General features: G+C 36.4%; 1 protein-coding gene across 3 annotated transcripts in view; it reads left to right on the plus strand.

The window, feature by feature from the left end:
* Window positions 1-1,078: 1,078 nt before the first annotated feature.
* LOC140932926 (uncharacterized) overlaps window positions 1,079-18,321 on the plus strand; it is a 28,116-nt gene continuing 10,873 nt past the window's right edge. The window contains exons 1-21 of one of the 3 annotated variants that reach the window (XM_073382428.1): window positions 1,079-1,355; window positions 1,446-1,568; window positions 3,690-3,734; window positions 4,294-4,356; window positions 5,009-5,029; window positions 5,180-5,265; window positions 7,712-7,813; window positions 9,200-9,285; window positions 9,800-9,872; window positions 10,044-10,071; window positions 10,411-10,485; window positions 12,183-12,275; window positions 14,246-14,312; window positions 14,516-14,637; window positions 15,138-15,335; window positions 16,182-16,506; window positions 16,938-17,086; window positions 17,610-17,663; window positions 17,791-17,844; window positions 18,043-18,105; window positions 18,209-18,256. In XM_073382428.1, the coding sequence (XP_073238529.1) occupies window positions 1,215-1,355; window positions 1,446-1,568; window positions 3,690-3,734; window positions 4,294-4,356; window positions 5,009-5,029; window positions 5,180-5,265; window positions 7,712-7,813; window positions 9,200-9,285; window positions 9,800-9,872; window positions 10,044-10,071; window positions 10,411-10,485; window positions 12,183-12,275; window positions 14,246-14,312; window positions 14,516-14,637; window positions 15,138-15,335; window positions 16,182-16,506; window positions 16,938-17,086; window positions 17,610-17,663; window positions 17,791-17,844; window positions 18,043-18,105; window positions 18,209-18,256 (2,016 nt within the window). In that variant the 5' untranslated portion in view covers window positions 1,079-1,214. Of the gene's footprint in view, window positions 1,356-1,445; window positions 1,569-3,689; window positions 3,735-4,293; window positions 4,357-5,008; window positions 5,030-5,179; window positions 5,266-7,711; window positions 7,814-8,234; window positions 8,426-9,199; window positions 9,286-9,799; window positions 9,873-10,043; window positions 10,072-10,410; window positions 10,486-12,182; window positions 12,276-14,245; window positions 14,313-14,515; window positions 14,638-15,137; window positions 15,336-16,181; window positions 16,507-16,937; window positions 17,087-17,609; window positions 17,664-17,790; window positions 17,845-18,042; window positions 18,106-18,208; window positions 18,257-18,321 lie in introns of those variants that run through there. The other 2 variants (XM_073382427.1, XM_073382426.1) reach the window with 2 other exon arrangements.

Consider the following 18,321-nt stretch of genomic DNA (forward strand, 5'->3'; position numbering starts at 1 on the left):
TGTCTTTGGTTTCCATGCGCCCGCAATATTTGTATCTTTAGCCAGTGATATTAACCGTCAATGATAGTACCTATAGCTACCGAGACCCATTTGTAAATCAGCGCTCTGTTCTCTTGGTTATTTTTAGTTCCTTGTATTGTGTTGTAAATAATTTAGTTCTACATTCGGACGCAATATCAATGCCATAAAAGGTAATTAACATCATCGGGCATAAGCCGAACATACAATTTCGCGGTGAAGTGCGATTTGGAAAAAGGTCTGGCGGACCTGATCATTAGTCTCACACACAAGCATTTTTAGAGGAGCTCGTATGTCGAATTCGTCCATCCCCATAATACAAGCTCCCCTAAAAACGCCTGCGTGCGAGGCTATCTGATCAACTGTAGTCAGGAGCCCATCAAGACGGGCTCCTGCTGTAGTCTGTTGCAGCGATCGGTTGGTGAAAGTTGTTTTTAACATACATCGGAATTTCATATATTGGAACTGCGGGAGTGAAGAAATAAATGCAAAGAAGATCGCTACAGTTAAAGATGCAACTTCTGCAGTTGCGAAAAAGCCTGAAAAGATTCAGGCTTGTTGAACCCTGACTTCACTGGCATACGGGTGCAGTGCTCTGTCCGAGCTAGCAAGCCAACACTCTGATGATCTCCTTTGCATTTATTTCTTCACTCGCATCGCAATTCCCACTTTGAATTCATATATTCATCATTTCAATTTCGAACCAATTTAATGACCAACTTAATGCAATAGACCTCTTTAGCTTGTAGGTTTTGTTTTCCCAATACAGGTCATAGAACTCTTCGGAAACTCTATTGGGAAAACAAAACATACAAGCTAAAGAGGAGCCTGCTTATGCAGTTGAAAAACAAAAAGTTTTTTAAACTTTAAAACTGGATTAATCCAAGTGTCGTCATGAGTTGAAACAATTAAATAAACCAAGCAATTTACGTTAATTTCTTTCTCTGTAATCACTTTTTTTTAACTCCCTAGGTAAGTGCTGCCTGGCGCGAGTAACAGGAATTGTGGGTACTTTACACGCACCCCTCCCTAGAGGGGAGTATCTTAACATATTTTGAATTTCATACAAGCAGTTTATATAGCAACCCAGAGTCAAGGTAATCTGCATATTTCGGAGTCAATATTTTTTATCGGTTTCCTTCAAGATAGCGAAATAATTGTTAAGGTCATGGGTTAGTCACTTATAGAAGTAAACAATGTTGGAGGTAGAGGAATTTTCCGAACGTGGCGATGCCCCTGCGCTCGCTATACTCAAAGACAACGCGAGGAAGAAGGCGATCCGGCATGTTGTGGAAACACAGGAAGAATTGACCCGCATACACGAACGTGTTACAAGGGTAAGAAAAGCAGTTTGATCAGCCGTTATTTCTCCTTTTTCTTTTTTATCCTTTTGCGAGCTTATTTTTAATCTCTGTCTTTTTTCTTAGACTATAGACTCTTACGAACTCAGCGAAAAATTATCCGGACATCAACTTGATGAAAGAGAAGTAGAACGAATCGCTGAGGAATTTATAAGGGAACAAGCGACCCTGGAATTTGTGGATGATATGGTACGAAGGACTGTTTCTAATGTACCGAAACATTTATTATAAGCATGAACTAGCTTTTAATCTTTGATTACAGACATAGCGCGAGTCATAAGCCCAGCTTCAATACGCAGCAGTCATTTTGTCATTATGCAAGGCGTCCTCTTGGGACCCGAGAGGCGTTCATAATTTTTAGGTCATAATTCGGGAAAATACTCTTTTGTTTTAGAACATTTTATTGTTTTCGTAACTCGAAAAGGTATTTGTTTTCAATGTCTGCCACGAACGTACTGTTTGTCCGTGGCGTAGATTGTTTTCGTACCGCTTAAAAGGGCAACACATGGCCTCTAGTTGACCTCAGAACGATGCTTTTTTAAATATGTTCATCACAAGCTCATTTGAGCATTCTATTTCCCTGACACGCATCATGGCTTCCTCTACCTCAGGAAGGCTTTATTTTGATTTTCTGCACGCGATCTTCATGCTGCTTGGAAAATGTAAAACAGGAAACAGACTTTACAACTGACAAAAGTAAGAAGGGTCGGCCAGGGCTTGAGGGTAATACGGGTGTCTTTTACCTGAAAATAACTAATGATTTTGAGTATACTGGTATACCGGTACCACTCGTTTTCGGTATTTTGTGGGAATTGGTGTATGTCACAGTGTAGCATTCTTTAACCCGTGAAGCCTCAAGATAATGACCAGCATCAAATTTCTCCTAACTGGGATGGGATAAGTGGAAGGAGCAGCAGTGATAAAATGTTGCTCAAACAGTGCAACAAGAACCATAATTATGGACAGCAGGGAGGAGAATAAACATGTTGATATCCAGGGCTTAGGCGCGTTTCAAACGTCGTGCTACTGCCATGCCGAACTAAATTGATTGAATTAAATTCAACTTTAGCATGGCAGTAGCGCGACATTTGAAACCAAGTCATGCTACTGCCGTGTAGCATGGCAAGCTTTGCCGTGCTACACTGCCGTAGCTCAACTTGCCTTCAAATGTTGCTCTACTGCCATGCCAAACTCAATTCATAAATTATAAATACATTAGAATACATTTAAAAGTTTGCCAAACTGTATCGTTATTTGACTGAACTAAATTCAATGTCTGAAACCAAGTCGTGCTAGTGTCATGCTGCAGTTGAGCTACAGTCAAGCCAGCTTAGCATGGCAGTAGCGCGACTTTTGAAACAGGTCTCTTAAAGGGTTAAAGTTGAAGTAGAGGTGATTTTTAAAAGTAGGTGGTAACAGAGTAGAACACCTCTCATGCAGTAAAACCACGTGTGTGGGTAGGTATGGGACCCACCTTCCCTGACAAACTTTTATCTTGAGGTTCCTGCAAAGTAAGCTTTCCCAGGCATGAAGATAGTAGGGAAAGTGGATCAAGAAAAGTTGCATGAAAACTACTGATTTTCATCGCTTGCTTTTTCGCTGTTCATCCACTCTGTTTGCTTGTTTGCACTGACCAAGAGCTTGGCACAGGACTACTGCAAAGTTCATTCAGTGCATTGTTAGCAAACTGCATGGAAACAATATTAGCCATGAGGATGGCACCCTTTTTTTTCCTATATAATTTTGATCTAGTTCACCATAGAAAATGGTGAGAAGCAAGTTTGATGGATGTATTATTTCAAGTTAAGTAGTCAGCACTTCCTTGAAAACTACATGTAGTTAGTAACTTTTGCTAGTCGCTGGAACTTCAGGGAACGCTGGTTTTCAGTAAATATTTTCTGGTTTTATTACTTTGGATTCCCTTCACTGAGTCACCTTGAATAAGAGTAAGTGGACTAAATCAAAAGCCTCTCTCCAACAACCCTTTGCATGATGAGTGACTTAAACTTCGTCTACATGTATAAAGTAAGAAAATTTATTATTATCCAGAATATCGTTTTTAAACATTTCAGCACTAAAGAGATGGGTGCTTCCAGGAAGAAGAACAAGAACAAGAACACTTAACTGATTTTTAGTAATAATAATAAATAATAAATAAATAAATTATTATTGTTTATAATAAGAATTTTTTTTTTTTTTTCACAACAATCATCAGAAAGTACATGTATTTCTGGTCACCAAAACCTATATTATTAATTGCAGGTTAAGCTTAAACCCATTTTCAGGACTGTGTTTGTTTGTCTTTTCCAGACTCAGCTTCTTATAATATTGTCAGACCCAGTGGCCAAGAGAAAGGTATAGTGCATTCAATATTGATACTGACTGTGTACATCAGGTAGAACTTGATGTATTATTGAGATTTGCAAGTGCATTTGACTGCTCTCAATCCTAGGCTCTCTCCTTTGGCAATTTGTTTTTTATTTCATTTGTCACAAAAAAATCTTCCAGACCCAGTTGTTCAAAAAGTGGAAAACATTTTTTTTTTCACTGGATAAATCTCTATCCCCTGGATAGTGCAATTGGATTCGCTAAAGGCCGACTTAGACAGTACGATTTTATACTTACGACTATCGTATGTGACTAGCATTGTATGTAAAACTGTGAAAGGTTTGAACCCAGGAGTCATTTCAAAAGTAGGTTGAGTTTGATTGTCCAGGTGATCATGGTCCTGAATAAGACTGTTGTTGTTGACAGTGACTGATGACCATTTTATCAAGCAAATCACCAAAATTCCAGTTGCAATGCATGACATCTGGGATGACAAGTGTTGATGAATGGTCTTTTTCATTAGCTGGTTTAAATAACAACTTAAGTTGATGCATCTACATGTGAATATATTATTATTTCCTTTTAGTATCAGCAACAAGTGGCTGTTTTCATTGTTGGATTTGAAAACCTCTGTGGCCGTAGAGCAAGGGTTCGTTTTAATATTTAGCAATTATGAATTGGATTCTTTTTGTTAATTCATTCAAAATATTTCCAAGCTCAAAACCTGCTCAATTCTATGTGTAGTTCCAGTGTTCAAAATCCATTTAGTTACCTGTGTGTCCCTTGGCAGTTTCAGGACAGGAAGGAATGTTCATTCTAGCAGATATTCTTCATAAATTAAATTATAGTAGTTGTCATCCACTAAGTAGTACATGTACAGTGTATCTTTGTCATTTTTTTAAGGCTGCAGTAGTTCAGCTATTTTCATCTCGTTTGAAGTCTTCCACCACTTTCCACCGGGCTTGAGACCTTATTTCTCATCACCTTTACATGTGAAATACAATACATGTACAGTGTATTATTATTTTACCACAACAGAGTATTTTCAGTGTAATACACTGTGTATGGTGTTGCTGAATGTATTTTGAAGTGCTGACATTCAGATTTTATCAATTGTTTGGGGAATGGAGCCTTTAAGAGGATAACTTCATGTGCTCACTATGCTACAGGTGACAGTATATTTAAAACTCAGACTCAAAGTAAAACTTAAAATGTAAAGCCCCCCTCTCTCTTGCTGATGCTTTAATCATTTTTATTTAATTTTGTACTTCTAATATATATCATTCTTCATTCTTTTGCAGCTTTTAGCCCAATTACAAGAGGTACATGTACCCTTTCATTAATGTTTGTTACGTATTTTCAGTTAATACTGCAGTAAATTTATGCATTTACATTGTAACCACTTGAATGTACAGCTGTACAATAATAACTATTATTATTCCTTTTGTAAATATAATCTATCTTCCTTTCAGTTTTTTGTTCAAAATGGGCGAGGGGAAGAAGACTTTGAAGTTGAACCACCAGACTTTGATATTGAATATGTTGGTGCTAATGTCCGGTAAAAATAATATTCTTGTACACGTTTACAACATGCACCTCCTGTAGGCACATATATACACTTACCTAAGCTGGTCCCAGCAACATAGATTGCATTTTGATTTTACATGGAAGAATTCTTGTACACTGTACTTTGACCACTATTAAAAAATAAATGAAAATTTTGACTCAGTAACCACTTTTACCATACTTTTTTAACAATTTAATATTGTCTTATGCTCCCTTGTGTTTAATTGTGAAACAATTTTTGGAGAAAATGGATCAAAATCAAATGCATTTACATTACAGAAGAAGAAAAGAACAACTTTTTTGAACAACAATCAGGAAAAGAGACAATTACATGTAATATGAAAAAAAATCAAGTATAGCTTCAACTCATAAATGTTAACAAAGCCGTGGATAGTTCCTCTTTGTGTCCAGATGTGTTACATGGTGAACAGAAATGGCTTAGATGCTTGTACTATAGCTTAAGGTGGCTCCCTAGAGTAAATTGGCCGTGCGCAGCCTGAGCACTAGTATGGCGCGAGCTTTAAAATCCGCGCGATGTCCATGCAAAAATTAAAACAAACTTTGAAATATTTCAACCAAAAAACTTTATTAACTTTCTGTTGAAGCTCATTGTGCAAAAAGCTAGTTTGATTAGTGTAGGTCAAACATTTATAAGAGGAGACAATGTTACACCGGTTACAAGTCACTATTGATCTCCATAACAGTAAATTGTATGTAAAAACAAAGCAGAAATTTTCCAAAGACATCAATTCTTTCGCTTCAAAAGTAGACAAACATCAAATAGTCGAAGTAAATGGTGAGTGGAAACTTTACTTAGAAAACAAAGAAGTAAGTACACTTACCCAGAAGGAAGCAATGTTGCTGTTTCTGGCTTTTGGTTCACAGTCAGTGGAAAGATCTGAAAGATCGAGCCAATTCCCGACCAAACACTGAAGATTGTCTTCACTGGTGGAGCTCCTCAGTCACTTTATTTCTCTTACATTTGATTTGATTTAAGTAATTCTAGAAGTGGCTTTAAGACAAGATAACAGGGAGTGTAAATTTTTTTTTGTTTTGCTGACTCTATCACAATGTTTAAAAAACTTATCAGAAAAAAGGTTTCCCACTTAACCTGCATCCTAATTGAAGGAACCTTTCCATCGATGAACCAACATCCTTGTATTTTTTCTTGTTTCAAACGTCCTTCAACGCACATGCAAGATGCACTAGAAAATGTTTTTGCATAACGAGAAATAATTTTTACTCACAGATTGATCCTTGACAAAAACAATAGTTGTCCGTCGAGACCTGCGGTCTTGTACGTGTAGCTGAGGACATGATGTACGATTTATAGATCAGCGCCATCTTCTACAGCAGACTTTTAAAGAAAAACTTTGCCATCAAAATTATCCCTAAAGAAGAAAAAGGTTGAAAAAGTATCCGGAAGTGGGCTGACATTTGAAGATCTGCAAACAGTGTACAGCAGATTAGGAAATGAAGGGCTTATTGCGATCCTTGCACAACCACCGTCTTCATCTCCGACGATCACCATCCTCACGAGTGACCACCACGATTCGAATTTTAACACAGTAGTCAAGTACTTCAAAGAAAACATCATGTCATGCTTGCGCGCGTATTTTGCTCACATGTCCCTGAACCACGCGTGTTTTTCGGATTTTTGTGATGTCAGAGCAGTTAATTAACCGTGAATTTTTCGCGTTTCCTTCGGTAAATTTTTTTAAAAATCGCCTCATTTCTTAACAGTCACAGTACCTTTGTACTGTTATTTTTTTGTCAAAATCTGTAAGAGCTAAACTCCTCTATTAAGAAAAATCACAAATTTCAAAATACTGTCAAAACCGTCTTAACGACCCCACGTTTTTTCCACTTTAAAATGTTAAGCTATATTGTTAATATAAAGTGGCAAAGTTTAAAACATTTCACCGCAGGAAATTAGAAATATTAAGGAAAAATGGGCAAAAATGACAAAATTACTGCCTGTTTAAGGATGTGATGTTTCCATGGCAACGGCCTTAATCCTGAAAATGAAATTTGATGAAGGAGCCTTCTTATATGGGTAACCTTAGCGGTGAATCTTGTGAACAAAATCGCAAAGACAAAGTAACTAGATTTCCTTCTGTAACGTATGCTTGTTAGCTTGGATTATTAGTAAATACTCTAGGGAGCCACCTTAAAAGGGCATTTTGTTTGCCAAACCTCTGCTTATGGGCTTATACTGATTCAGTGTCACTTTTCTTGAAGCTAAGGCCTCCTGTTATGTGCAGTACCCCCCCCCCCCCCTCACCCGCTACCCTACTCTCTTATCCCAAGCCCCTACCGCTTCCCCCACACATGTGCATGTACAACATACACACATTGGTAATACCCACCGTATTCTCCTAACACAATGTTTTGAATTTGCTGTTTAATAGTGATATTTTTTTTTGTTTACCTAATAGAGAAGCCCTGGACAAAGCAGAAAAAGCAACTGAAAGACTGGCAGCTGTTTCAAAAGATGTGATTAAGGCTCTTGAATTAGCAAATCCTAAAGAAACCAAAAAGTAAGTGATCAGAATTCTTAACACGTTTAAAATAAAAAGAGAACTTTAAACTTGAATGATTGTCAGTTGTATTAACTCAGACGATTACACAATGGTCTCAAAAACTGTGATGATATAATGTTGCTTGATCTTGAATATATTTCTAGCACAATGAAACTTAAGTGTTTGTTTATTTTTCAAAGAAACAAATTTTGAAGGCATTAGTTGGTATTTACAAATATAACTCAGTTTTAGACTTGAATGACTGTCAAAGATATATATTATTATTACTACAATTCTAGACACTTATTAAGTTTTGCCTTAATGATGTTGAAAGATATGGCATGCATACAATCAATGATAATTAATTGGCTCCTTTGTTCTCATCTCATGACAGTATTTCAAGTTTATTGTTTTTATGATAATTTCACTACAGTTGCTAGGCATTTTCAAGAGAGCATTCTGATTTCAGTTAAACAAAACCCCTTTGAAAGGAAGAGGTCATAAGGGTAGTCAGCACGGGTTTCAGATTATCAGGTTTCAGTTTTCTTGATAAACAAACCATTTGGTTAATTAACAACGCAAGGGTTTTGAATCTCAAGGTTTGCATGCTACTTTAGCTGCTGATTAAGGGTATGTTAGTTTTTGAGTGATTTAATATCTGTTAGTTATCACTTCATAGTCTATTTGTTCAAATTAATTAATAACTATAGTGTTTGATCAACTGTATTTTAACACTGTAGGGAAGTAATTGTTCACTTTCGTGGGTTTTATTCTGCTACTATTATCACATTTGGTTTACTTCAACTAGAAGATAGCTACCAAACAGGAAATAATGGTTTTGGGGGGAGGTTTTGTTCTTTTGTGATAGCATGTTATAAACTAATATTAAAAAAGGTTTGTGAGTGCTAATCTAATCCAACATACAGGAACTACACTGTAAAAGGTTTGTTGTGCCAAAAAGACTGTATAGCAGTAATCATATGCTACAATGTGGTGTAAATGATTCCTTGCTAGATGATTGTGCACAAACTCAGCTGCTGTACATAAAAGCCACTTCATTTTCTTTTATGTGTAGATTTAGCTTTCATTATACTTGACTTTGTGTGTGTACATGTATTTTACACTGTACATGATTGCATGTTTTAATAATTATAACTGCAAGCATAAAAAAGCTTTTTTTTAACTTTATAAAATCAAAATCTTACAGCAGATTGTCAACTATATGTACATGCATGCATAGTTCTGTAGATAGTGTTGATTGTTCATGCATTTACTTGTTTTGTATTCTAAGGGATGAGTAGTTTCCCTACAATAAACATGACTGTACACTGCCTGTGTTCCTTATGATCAATGTTTACTTTGATTTTATCTGATACTATTTTGCTGTTGGTGGTTTCATTCCAGAGGAAAAAAGAAACTTGAGAAAGCTCTTCAACAATCCCAACATGATATTATGTCACTGACAGAAAAGTTAATCAGGGTTCAAAATGGTAGGTAGATAAGAGTTATAAAAGTTATCTGTCAATTACTTTTTTGCATTATTTATAACACTTATCTTGCATTATATTTACATGTTTTTTGATAATACAAAGGGAAGGGAAGTGAATATCCAACATGGATTTATGAAAACTTTGAGTTGAATTTGCACTATAGAAGTGAATAAATTATTTATTAAATTATTATTCATATTGTGTCATCATGTAGGATTTTTATCTGTAGGATTTTTTGCAATCAGGAGCCTGAGGCATCTAAGTTACATTTCCAAGCTGCATGTACTCTGAAATTATAGGGAATTCAAGACTAAAAAGCTGGAAAATCCAGGATGCATGAATCATATGAATTGTATGAAATTGTATAATTGTATTAAAAACTAAGATTTCCTAGTTTACCAAATTATGCTCTTCCCCCGATCAGTGCCCATCAGAAACTGCACGTCTGAGTGTTAATATATTATAAAAAAAGTATAAGTTGTTGAAATAATTTTTCTGAATGATATTATTGCAGATCTTGAAGACAGTGAAGGGAAAATGTCTCAAATGTACAAATCCATGGAAATGAAACAAGTGGAAATTGAAAGGTATTCTTGGTCTACATTAACTAGTACCTGTTCACGTCTGATACATGTACTGTATACATGTAATAGAATTTATGAAAATTCATAGCATTTTACTGTAAAAATATCAGTTCACACAAGTTGATTAACAGACCAGAGGTTTATGTTATAAATTCCTTATTCAATCTATTGCAGGCTTAAAGTTCAAGGTGAAAATGCAAAAGTAAGTGATTTTATAGTTTTGCAATGTAACTCTTTACTATTCTGTGAAATTTTGTTCTTCTTCATTCGTTTTAATTCCCTTTTCATGTAGTTAGTAGCGTTTAAGAACCAAGCTGAGTTCTAGATCAGTCCATTCAGTACAATATCTATTAATTGTGGTTTAATTTAATGAAAATTAGTACCAGAAGGATATTGATACATTAAACCCAATCGATCTAACCCAGGAGTTATTATTTAACATAGTTGATTAATCCTGTGTGTGATTCACCATGAGCAGTTATTTTCATTCGTGGTGAAATTAATGAGTATCAACTCCCTGTATTATTCATTTTGTATACAGAAAGCAGCTGAGACAGTGAAGGAACTTAAAACTGAAATTGCTGTAAAGGAAACAGATCTTCAAAGAGCTCATAAGGTAATTTAAATGTTATTATTTTTTAAAGCATGTATAGTACATGTAGTTTTTGATGCCTTTGTAAACTCTCTATCTTTGTCAGACTCCTAGGAAAAGGGCGGCAGGTCATTTGAAAAAAAAAATTATGTCTGTATTGAGTATGAAAATACATGTAAGACCTGAGTGGGTCTAAATTTTTAAGTGTTATTGCATTTCCAATCACTTTTGTATTTTTAACCAACTTGCCCTTGAGCTTTTGCCAAACAGACAAGCTGTTTGAAGCTAGTCGAAATTTTTTCTGGCCATGTGGCTACAAAGAAGCAAAACTTCGCATGGTGAAATATTGCTTACAAGTCCAAATAATTTATTTACAGCCTTCAGTTTCCATTTTTTTGGGCATAGACAGAAGGCAAAATTTTGAGATACAATGTAGGTATGGGGAAAAAAGTGACATCACCACCTCAACTGAAATGATTGGATGGGTATGGGACATACATTAAAATTCAGTGGAGATTTTTGGTTATACACTGTAGTTACATGATTGTGTTTTTGCATTTTCTTGGCTGTCTTGGATGACTTGTCTGTGAAAGTTTCACTCTGCAAAAGGTTGCTAGTTTTAGTATCCTGTCAAACTCAGGAGAGAATCAACAACTGATATATTTCAAGGATGATGGTTGTGTATTGTAGATTGGCCAATCAAAATATTGCAGCTCAGAAATCATAAGCGCACAATAAAACCACAAACTGGTTATCATTGCTGCTTGTTGTTTAAGTTTTCACACTTCTCACTCAACATTTTCCTTGTAAGGCTGCATGCAAATGGACGCAACAACTCCCAATGTTGCCCCAACAATGTTGGGAGTTGTTACGTGCATGTTGGCAGTGGTGTGCAAACGGATGCATAACTCCCAACAATGTTAGGACCTGCAGTGCATCGTGGGAAGGATACAACCCATAAGTCTTTGTAAACCATGCGTAATGAGCATGCGCGGCCCCAATGATGTTGGAAGAGTTGTGCAAACGGATCCAAAATTGTTGCGCTACGCTTCAGCAATCACGGAGCAAAAGAAATGTTGGGAGTTGTTGGCTGAAAAGTTTGACCGGTTTCAAACTTTGCGCAACAACACGCAACAACATCCAACAACATGCAACAGAGTGTGCAAACAGATGCAACATGTAACATCCAACAATGTTGGGAGTTGTTGGTCAACAATATTGTGTCCTTTTGCAGGCAGCCTAACACAATAATTATACATTTCGTTAAATGTTTCTGATGTTCATGATTTTCCAAGTGTTAACAGGATACCCTGTATTTAGCTGACACTCACCTCTGTAATATTTCCTGTATTTAGAGGGCACTTGTTTGAGTGTAAACTGGTGAGAGTAGGGAAGGTGTCCACAATAATACAAATTTCACTTGTTATAAACAATATACAATATGTATTTGAGTGAAGTTTTTGTGATATCCAGAATTATCAGGGCCAAGGTACATGTACATGCACAGTACATGGAAGTGTTAACTGCCATTAATTTTAATTAGGCTTACAGCTGTACTTACAGGGCTTAAAGTCAAGTTGGTTCAAATTTGACCTTAGTCTTAATTATTTTGTTTTTGTTACATTTTACACCCTCTCTGTGGTAAACTTATACAACTTCAGGAATGTTTTTGTGAAATTCATCTTGCAAAATCATGTCACATGTATGTGTGTCCATTTTAGACAATTGCTGACTTGGAACTTAGTGTAGCTCATCTAGAAGACAAACAAGAAAGGGATTTTGAAAAACACAAGAAAGTACGAGAGGACAACCAGGTAATGATGAATAATGAATTTGAGTTATTTCAAGAAAGCAATGCACCTTTTCAGTTCTTAAATAATGACTGTATGTCTTAAATTAGTCTTCACTTCCCTCCACCCAAAAAGTAACTCGCACACATTGTACTGTTACCAAACCTTACTGTTTTTAGTACAAACTGTAAGTGTAGAAAATGTAATGATGATAACAACTTTATAATTATATTTCTTTTTTAACTTGTTTCTATAATTTATTTGCTGCCTGTTTCTATAATGAAATTAAGCAGCCTGATTGAAGAGGTTCATGGGATTTCTTGACTTAAGCTTTATAATCAGTCTCTAGTATCCAAAAGAAAAAAAATTCATTCCACTAGTGATTATGCAAAATCAAAATGAGACTATAGGGTCTGTTCACGGCGGCCATATTGGAGGAGAAAACAATGAAAATGAAATTTTTTCTTAAAGGAAATCGTTTTATTATTTTACTCCTCCAACATGGCTGCTGCGTGCATACTCTATAAAAAAGGTTACGCATGTTTCCTTGATCAACTCAAGGCTTGGAAAGTAAAGGTCTGGCTGACATACCCTCCCAGCTGACAAATGAGGTAGCATTAATCCTGCCTGTTTCTACTTTTGCTTGGTTTTTGAGGCATGTCCTAAGACAGAGTTATTTCCCATGCCTTCTTTACCATATCATGAGTAAAATAGAATTTTACACCTGTTTCAGTTATTTTTGAGGTAATGGATAAATTTATATTCTTACAATGTACATCATAAAGAAAAATTGTTTTGAATCTTGCCTCCACTTGAATAAAATATTCGTTTTCTTCTAATATTAATGCTTCTTGAGACTGCTAATACATGTATTATTTAACAATAACCTTATTCTACAGCAAATAGAAGTACCATCATCAAGGATTATATTTGTTGTTAGTTTTGCTTTATTTTTTTTTCACTTTTCAGCACAATAGTCTATTTTAATAGTCAGTCATAACCCACTGTTTCGAGTGTTTCTTAGCAAGCTGGCAATTGCTAGGCTTTTCTAGCCACGTATAGGCTTGTGCTAGAGTCTATTGTGGCATTCAGAGAAGGAAGAGGGCTTTGGGGCCCGGGGGGAATCCGTATATGAAGGGGGTGGGGATGCTCGTTGTCTCGCTTAGGGGTGTAAATTTCAGATTTTGGTCTCGCTTAGGGTGTTCTGGGCAAAACACCATTATATTTAGCCTTAAAGGTCTCTTTAAGGGTTGCACTTGAAGAAATATTAAAAAATTATGTATTTTCAATTCGTTTTATTCACTCGATTCATGTAATCAACGTTCAAAATGATAGCTTTCAGGGGTCAAAAAAGCGTTGGGCCACGCCCAGATTGGTCTCCTTTAGGGGTTAAATTCAAAATTTCCAACGAGCATCCCACCCCTTTCATATGCGGAGTCCCCCCCTCGGGCTTGGGGGGGGGGAGCAAGCCTTCCACCTACTTTCCTTATCTTTCCTGTTCCTCTCCCTCTCCATATCATCTCACACTTTTTTCCTATCAAGAGTACTCTTACCAACTGAAGTCTACATTACATCACAGTTAAATTAAACTTAAAAGTTATGACATGAATTTGTGGAACGTCAGTGCAGTTCATATACAGCGTCACGTGAGAGTCACATCACAGTTATAGACCTATCTTTTGCAGTGGCTAAAAGAAAGCCTGAAAAAAATCGGCCTGAAAAATGTCAGCCTTCCTGTACAAGGCATTCTTTTTGCATTTACAAAAGTTGCACTTATGACTACCATTATTATGATCCTCGTCAAATTTCATTGTTCTCCCTGTAGGACTTTCATAAATTAGTCATTATTTTAGCCAATTTCTACAGGCATCATTGCTTGATTCCTATAAAATTATTTGATAGTCTTTGAGAGCTCGAGCAACAATGTCTCCATAAACTAACGTCATCAACAAATTAATAATCGTCAACAGTAAATATTTCTTCTTTTTTTTCAGAAATCAAAGGATATCTATGAGGAAAAAATCCGCGATCAACAGCAGTACATAGCAGATTTAAGAACAGGTATGCATAAGGAAATAAAGGTTTGGAATAGTGGTACTAAATGCTTCATACAATAACGCTAACCTTTTGATTTACGTGAAACAGCTTTTCTTCCTTTAGTCTGACTGTGTAGAGTGATAATATTAGAAAATTTCATCGCTTTTTTTGCTATTTTAGAAATAGTTTGGTATTTTGTGGTAAACTTTCTACTTATGCTGTTCTAGAATTAAAGCAACATTATGACGTTCAAGTTAAAGAACTTGTAGGAAGCCATCAGAGAGAACTTACACAGCTTAGAGATGACCACAAAGTAGAGATCAGCAGGATGCAAAAAGCACTTGAAGTGGTAGGTTTGCTAAAACACAATACCAAGAAAGTCTGTTTTCCTGCTTTGGAGCCGTGAACATATTTTCGTTTGTTTGTTTTTTCATGTCCTTCACTTGGCTAACAGTGTCAAAAAAATCTGCTGCACATAACACTCATCCTTATTTCTACGCCCACATTCAGTAGTGCTTAAAAACTTTATGTATACTCAAGGCAGTGTGACAAATTATAGTAACAAAAATACTTTGTGTAGTGTCACTATCAACAGAGAGATAATAGTATCGCTCTTTGGGAACCATCAGGAGGAAATGATCAAGTCTGAACATACACTGACTGCATAAAGACTGATATTAGTACAAATTGAAGGATTTCATATTAACATCTCGGGGGTTTTGTTGTTTGGTTCGCTTAAGTTTTGTGTACGTGAGAGATGTTGCGTGGCTAGCTCGACGTGCATGTCGCACTTGCTGTACAGTTATTCTACAAACAACTGTCGAAGTAATTACACTTTCCTTTTGACAGGCGAGAAGAAAAAGTGAAGAGCTCAAGTCAGAGTTGTCGGATTCCAGCAAACGTAATTCACTAGTAGCTGAATCTGGCTCAAGTAAAAGGAGCAGTCTGTTTTCACCAGAGGGTTCTGATGGTGGAGAAGCCCCTCGTAAATTGTCCCTCAAATCTTCAGCGCAGGCTGTCAGGTTCTTGAACAAGGGTAGAAACATGGTAAGTATTTGCATATCCCTTGAGTGGTACGTTATTAAGTACTTGGTTCATTAAGAATAGTGTTTGTTTGAGATGATGTGTCTGTAAAATTGTATACTCCTTGTGGGGTGGAGATTTTCGTTTTTGATTGAAGACTTGAGTTTGCGTGCTTTTCCGAAGATCTGTTCAGATTCTTCTGTTGAGACTTGACAACTAAGGCAACGATTAAAACTATGAATGTTCAAAGAACGTGTGTTAAAGGAAAACAATATACACGTTGTAAAGCAATTCAACAGTATGTTAGTTGACTTCATTGAGTTCAAGAAGGTCAACGGTGCTATTTTGCATTATACTACACTTCCTAGAATGGTCCAAAAAGCCTGTCTACTTTGTGAACACTTCAAAGCGTTCATTTCCCAAATCAAAGCTTTCAGTAATCCGTGATAGCTTAGGATTGTCTCCAGTCAACGTCATCCTCAGTCATATTCTTCATTTATTGGATGCTGTTTCGGTTGACTCCTGTCTTACGGTGTAGGTTGACGCATACTCTTTTGAGGTTGACACATCCAAAGCTGTATTTATAAGCATCGATGTTCTAGCTATCTAAAAGCTTGCTTGAGAACACTGTTTTTGCATCCCTTTATCTGGAGAATAGACGGTCATTTCTATTTTCAGCTATAAGGCGATGCCTTCGCCCTCAGATGATATTTTAAGTCTTTAAGGTTTGGTCTGTCCGGCCATCCAGCCGGAGACATTTGCTATGCACTAGCGCTTTTCCAACTGAGCTAATTGTACCACTGCGAGGATCAAGACCACGTAATGAATTTATTAAAACGATTTCTTTTGTCATATTTTGTTCATTTGCAGAGTGATGCAGGATCAGGCTCAGAGCAAAGTGACAACGCATCAACCCCACAAAGTAACGCCAAGGCTCCAAGTTCACAAGCATCGCCATCTACTGAAGCTACTCGAGAGAATACCAGTGATAGCGTGCAAGGTAAAGTATCTCTCTCTCGGAGGGGATCCAAAAATGACAAGAGCAAGAAAGAGAAATCATCAAAAGAAACTTCTGATAGACCTGTCAAATCTAAGTCTCCTGACAAGCCCCCCGCTGTCGTGGAACCATTGGAGAAGTCGGTGGGAGGAGAGGGTAGTTCAGAAAAGAAACAGAGTGACTCAACACTAGTTCAAGGTAACTTAATTCCTAAAAAAGGTATACTAGAAGGGGGTACGTGTAGCTAAAAGAAGTGGATGTGTTATAAGAATTTGTTTCCAATTTAGGATTAACATGTTCCTTTATGTTTAAACCTTATTTATTACGATGTTATGATTAAAAAAAGAAGAGAAAGGAAAAGAGATCGATCCTTCTCTATCTCGAACCTTACATCACCATTTCTCAAAAGATTTGGAACGCAGTGGAAACGCTCTGAACTGATTCTTTTAAGCATCTTGGTTTATGTGAATGTTTTGTTTTATTTTATTGCGGACTCATTGCAAGCCGGCTCTCTATTAAATGTTGCAGAGTTGTTTGCATTTTTGACGTGTGTTATAGAAGCCACTCCTTTAGAGCCATATACGTGTGTAGCTATGGTGAAAGTCATTTCCTTATCCTTCATTTTGCAGTTACAACCTCTGTTGAGATGGTGGACGTTGGGATTCAGAGTGAAACAGAAGACTTGAGTGACACTGAGTTAAGTGCCCCTATCACAGCTGATAGGAAACCATCCTTGCTTGAAGCGGTACCAGAAGAAGAACACGAGGACGATGAATTGGTAATTACTTTATTTACTCCAGAAAGCAAGGAGCTTGTACACCTTGTTGCAAAATGGGGGCAAACTACTCTTCTTTTATATTTATGTCAATTACTCTGACCCTCTTTGCTTACCTTCTTTGGCTTTGGCAGAATTCAAAAGAAATTTTTCCTTGATTTGAAGCAGGTTGTTTTAGAGCAAGTTGTAAGAGCATCATTCTTGGCTTGCACGGTCCCAGAGTGGAACCATCTGCCCCTTAACATTGATTCGGAACACTTCTTTTAAAGAATGCCTTAAGTCTTCCCTTATGTGAGACCAAGACATCAACGATTTAATCTGTAAAAGCCATTATTATGACTAAATAGCCGCTGACCGTTCGCTGTACACAAATTTTCCCATGTGGTAGCCTTTCACAGTGTTAGATTTAGATTTAGAGGCATCGAGGGCCAGGTATCATAAAGACAAAAGAATAACATAACTTGACGCCATCTTGAAATATGGTGTATTTGGTGACATTGCACTTATTCGTCTTTTTTTATTGAAGGAATCAATATCTAAAGAAGATCTCATTGGAAAGTTAGAGGATTACAAGGCTAAGGTATCAACTTTATTTATCCATGTATTCACATGGACCTTTGAAAAAATCCGGTTACAAATATCAGATTCTGTTATTTCTTTTGTTTTTTTATCATTTACTACACCTTATCTTCTTTGTATCATTCCAGGCACAGGAAAGACAGAAAAAGTTAGAGTTAGAGCTTGCAGAATTAAAAAACAAGGTACGACCTTTGTCATGATTTTTTTTATTTGTTCTTTCCGATTGGTCGGCCATCAGTAATGACCAGAGCTTATTACGTTGTTACTCGGTGATAGATTTCTTACCTCTAAAGCATTGATTTTGTAGCTTAAAAATTCCTTTCCAGTCGCTAGAGATTTTGACACTTTCAGACGCATGGTCTGTTTGCTTTTATCCGTAGTATATGATGAAAACAAATGCTCTGAAAAAACAAAATGAAGAGTTTCAAAACAACTTTCAAAAGGTAAGTATTTTTGTTTTATTCTTTTTGATATTACATTTAATACTCGATCTCTAAGGTAGATGCTTATATTGTAAATTATACCCGTCCTATTTACTGAAAATAGGAAAAAGAAGCCATGCTCAACAGAATCAAGGATGCTGAGTTACTCAAAGTAAGTTTGATATTGTAGTTTGTTTTCTTTTATTTTCTGATCCACCTACTCTTAATCGTCCGCAA

Source organism: Porites lutea, chromosome 4, assembly GCF_958299795.1.
Source record: "Porites lutea chromosome 4, jaPorLute2.1, whole genome shotgun sequence".
In the NCBI taxonomy this organism is placed as follows: domain Eukaryota; kingdom Metazoa; phylum Cnidaria; class Anthozoa; order Scleractinia; family Poritidae; genus Porites; species Porites lutea.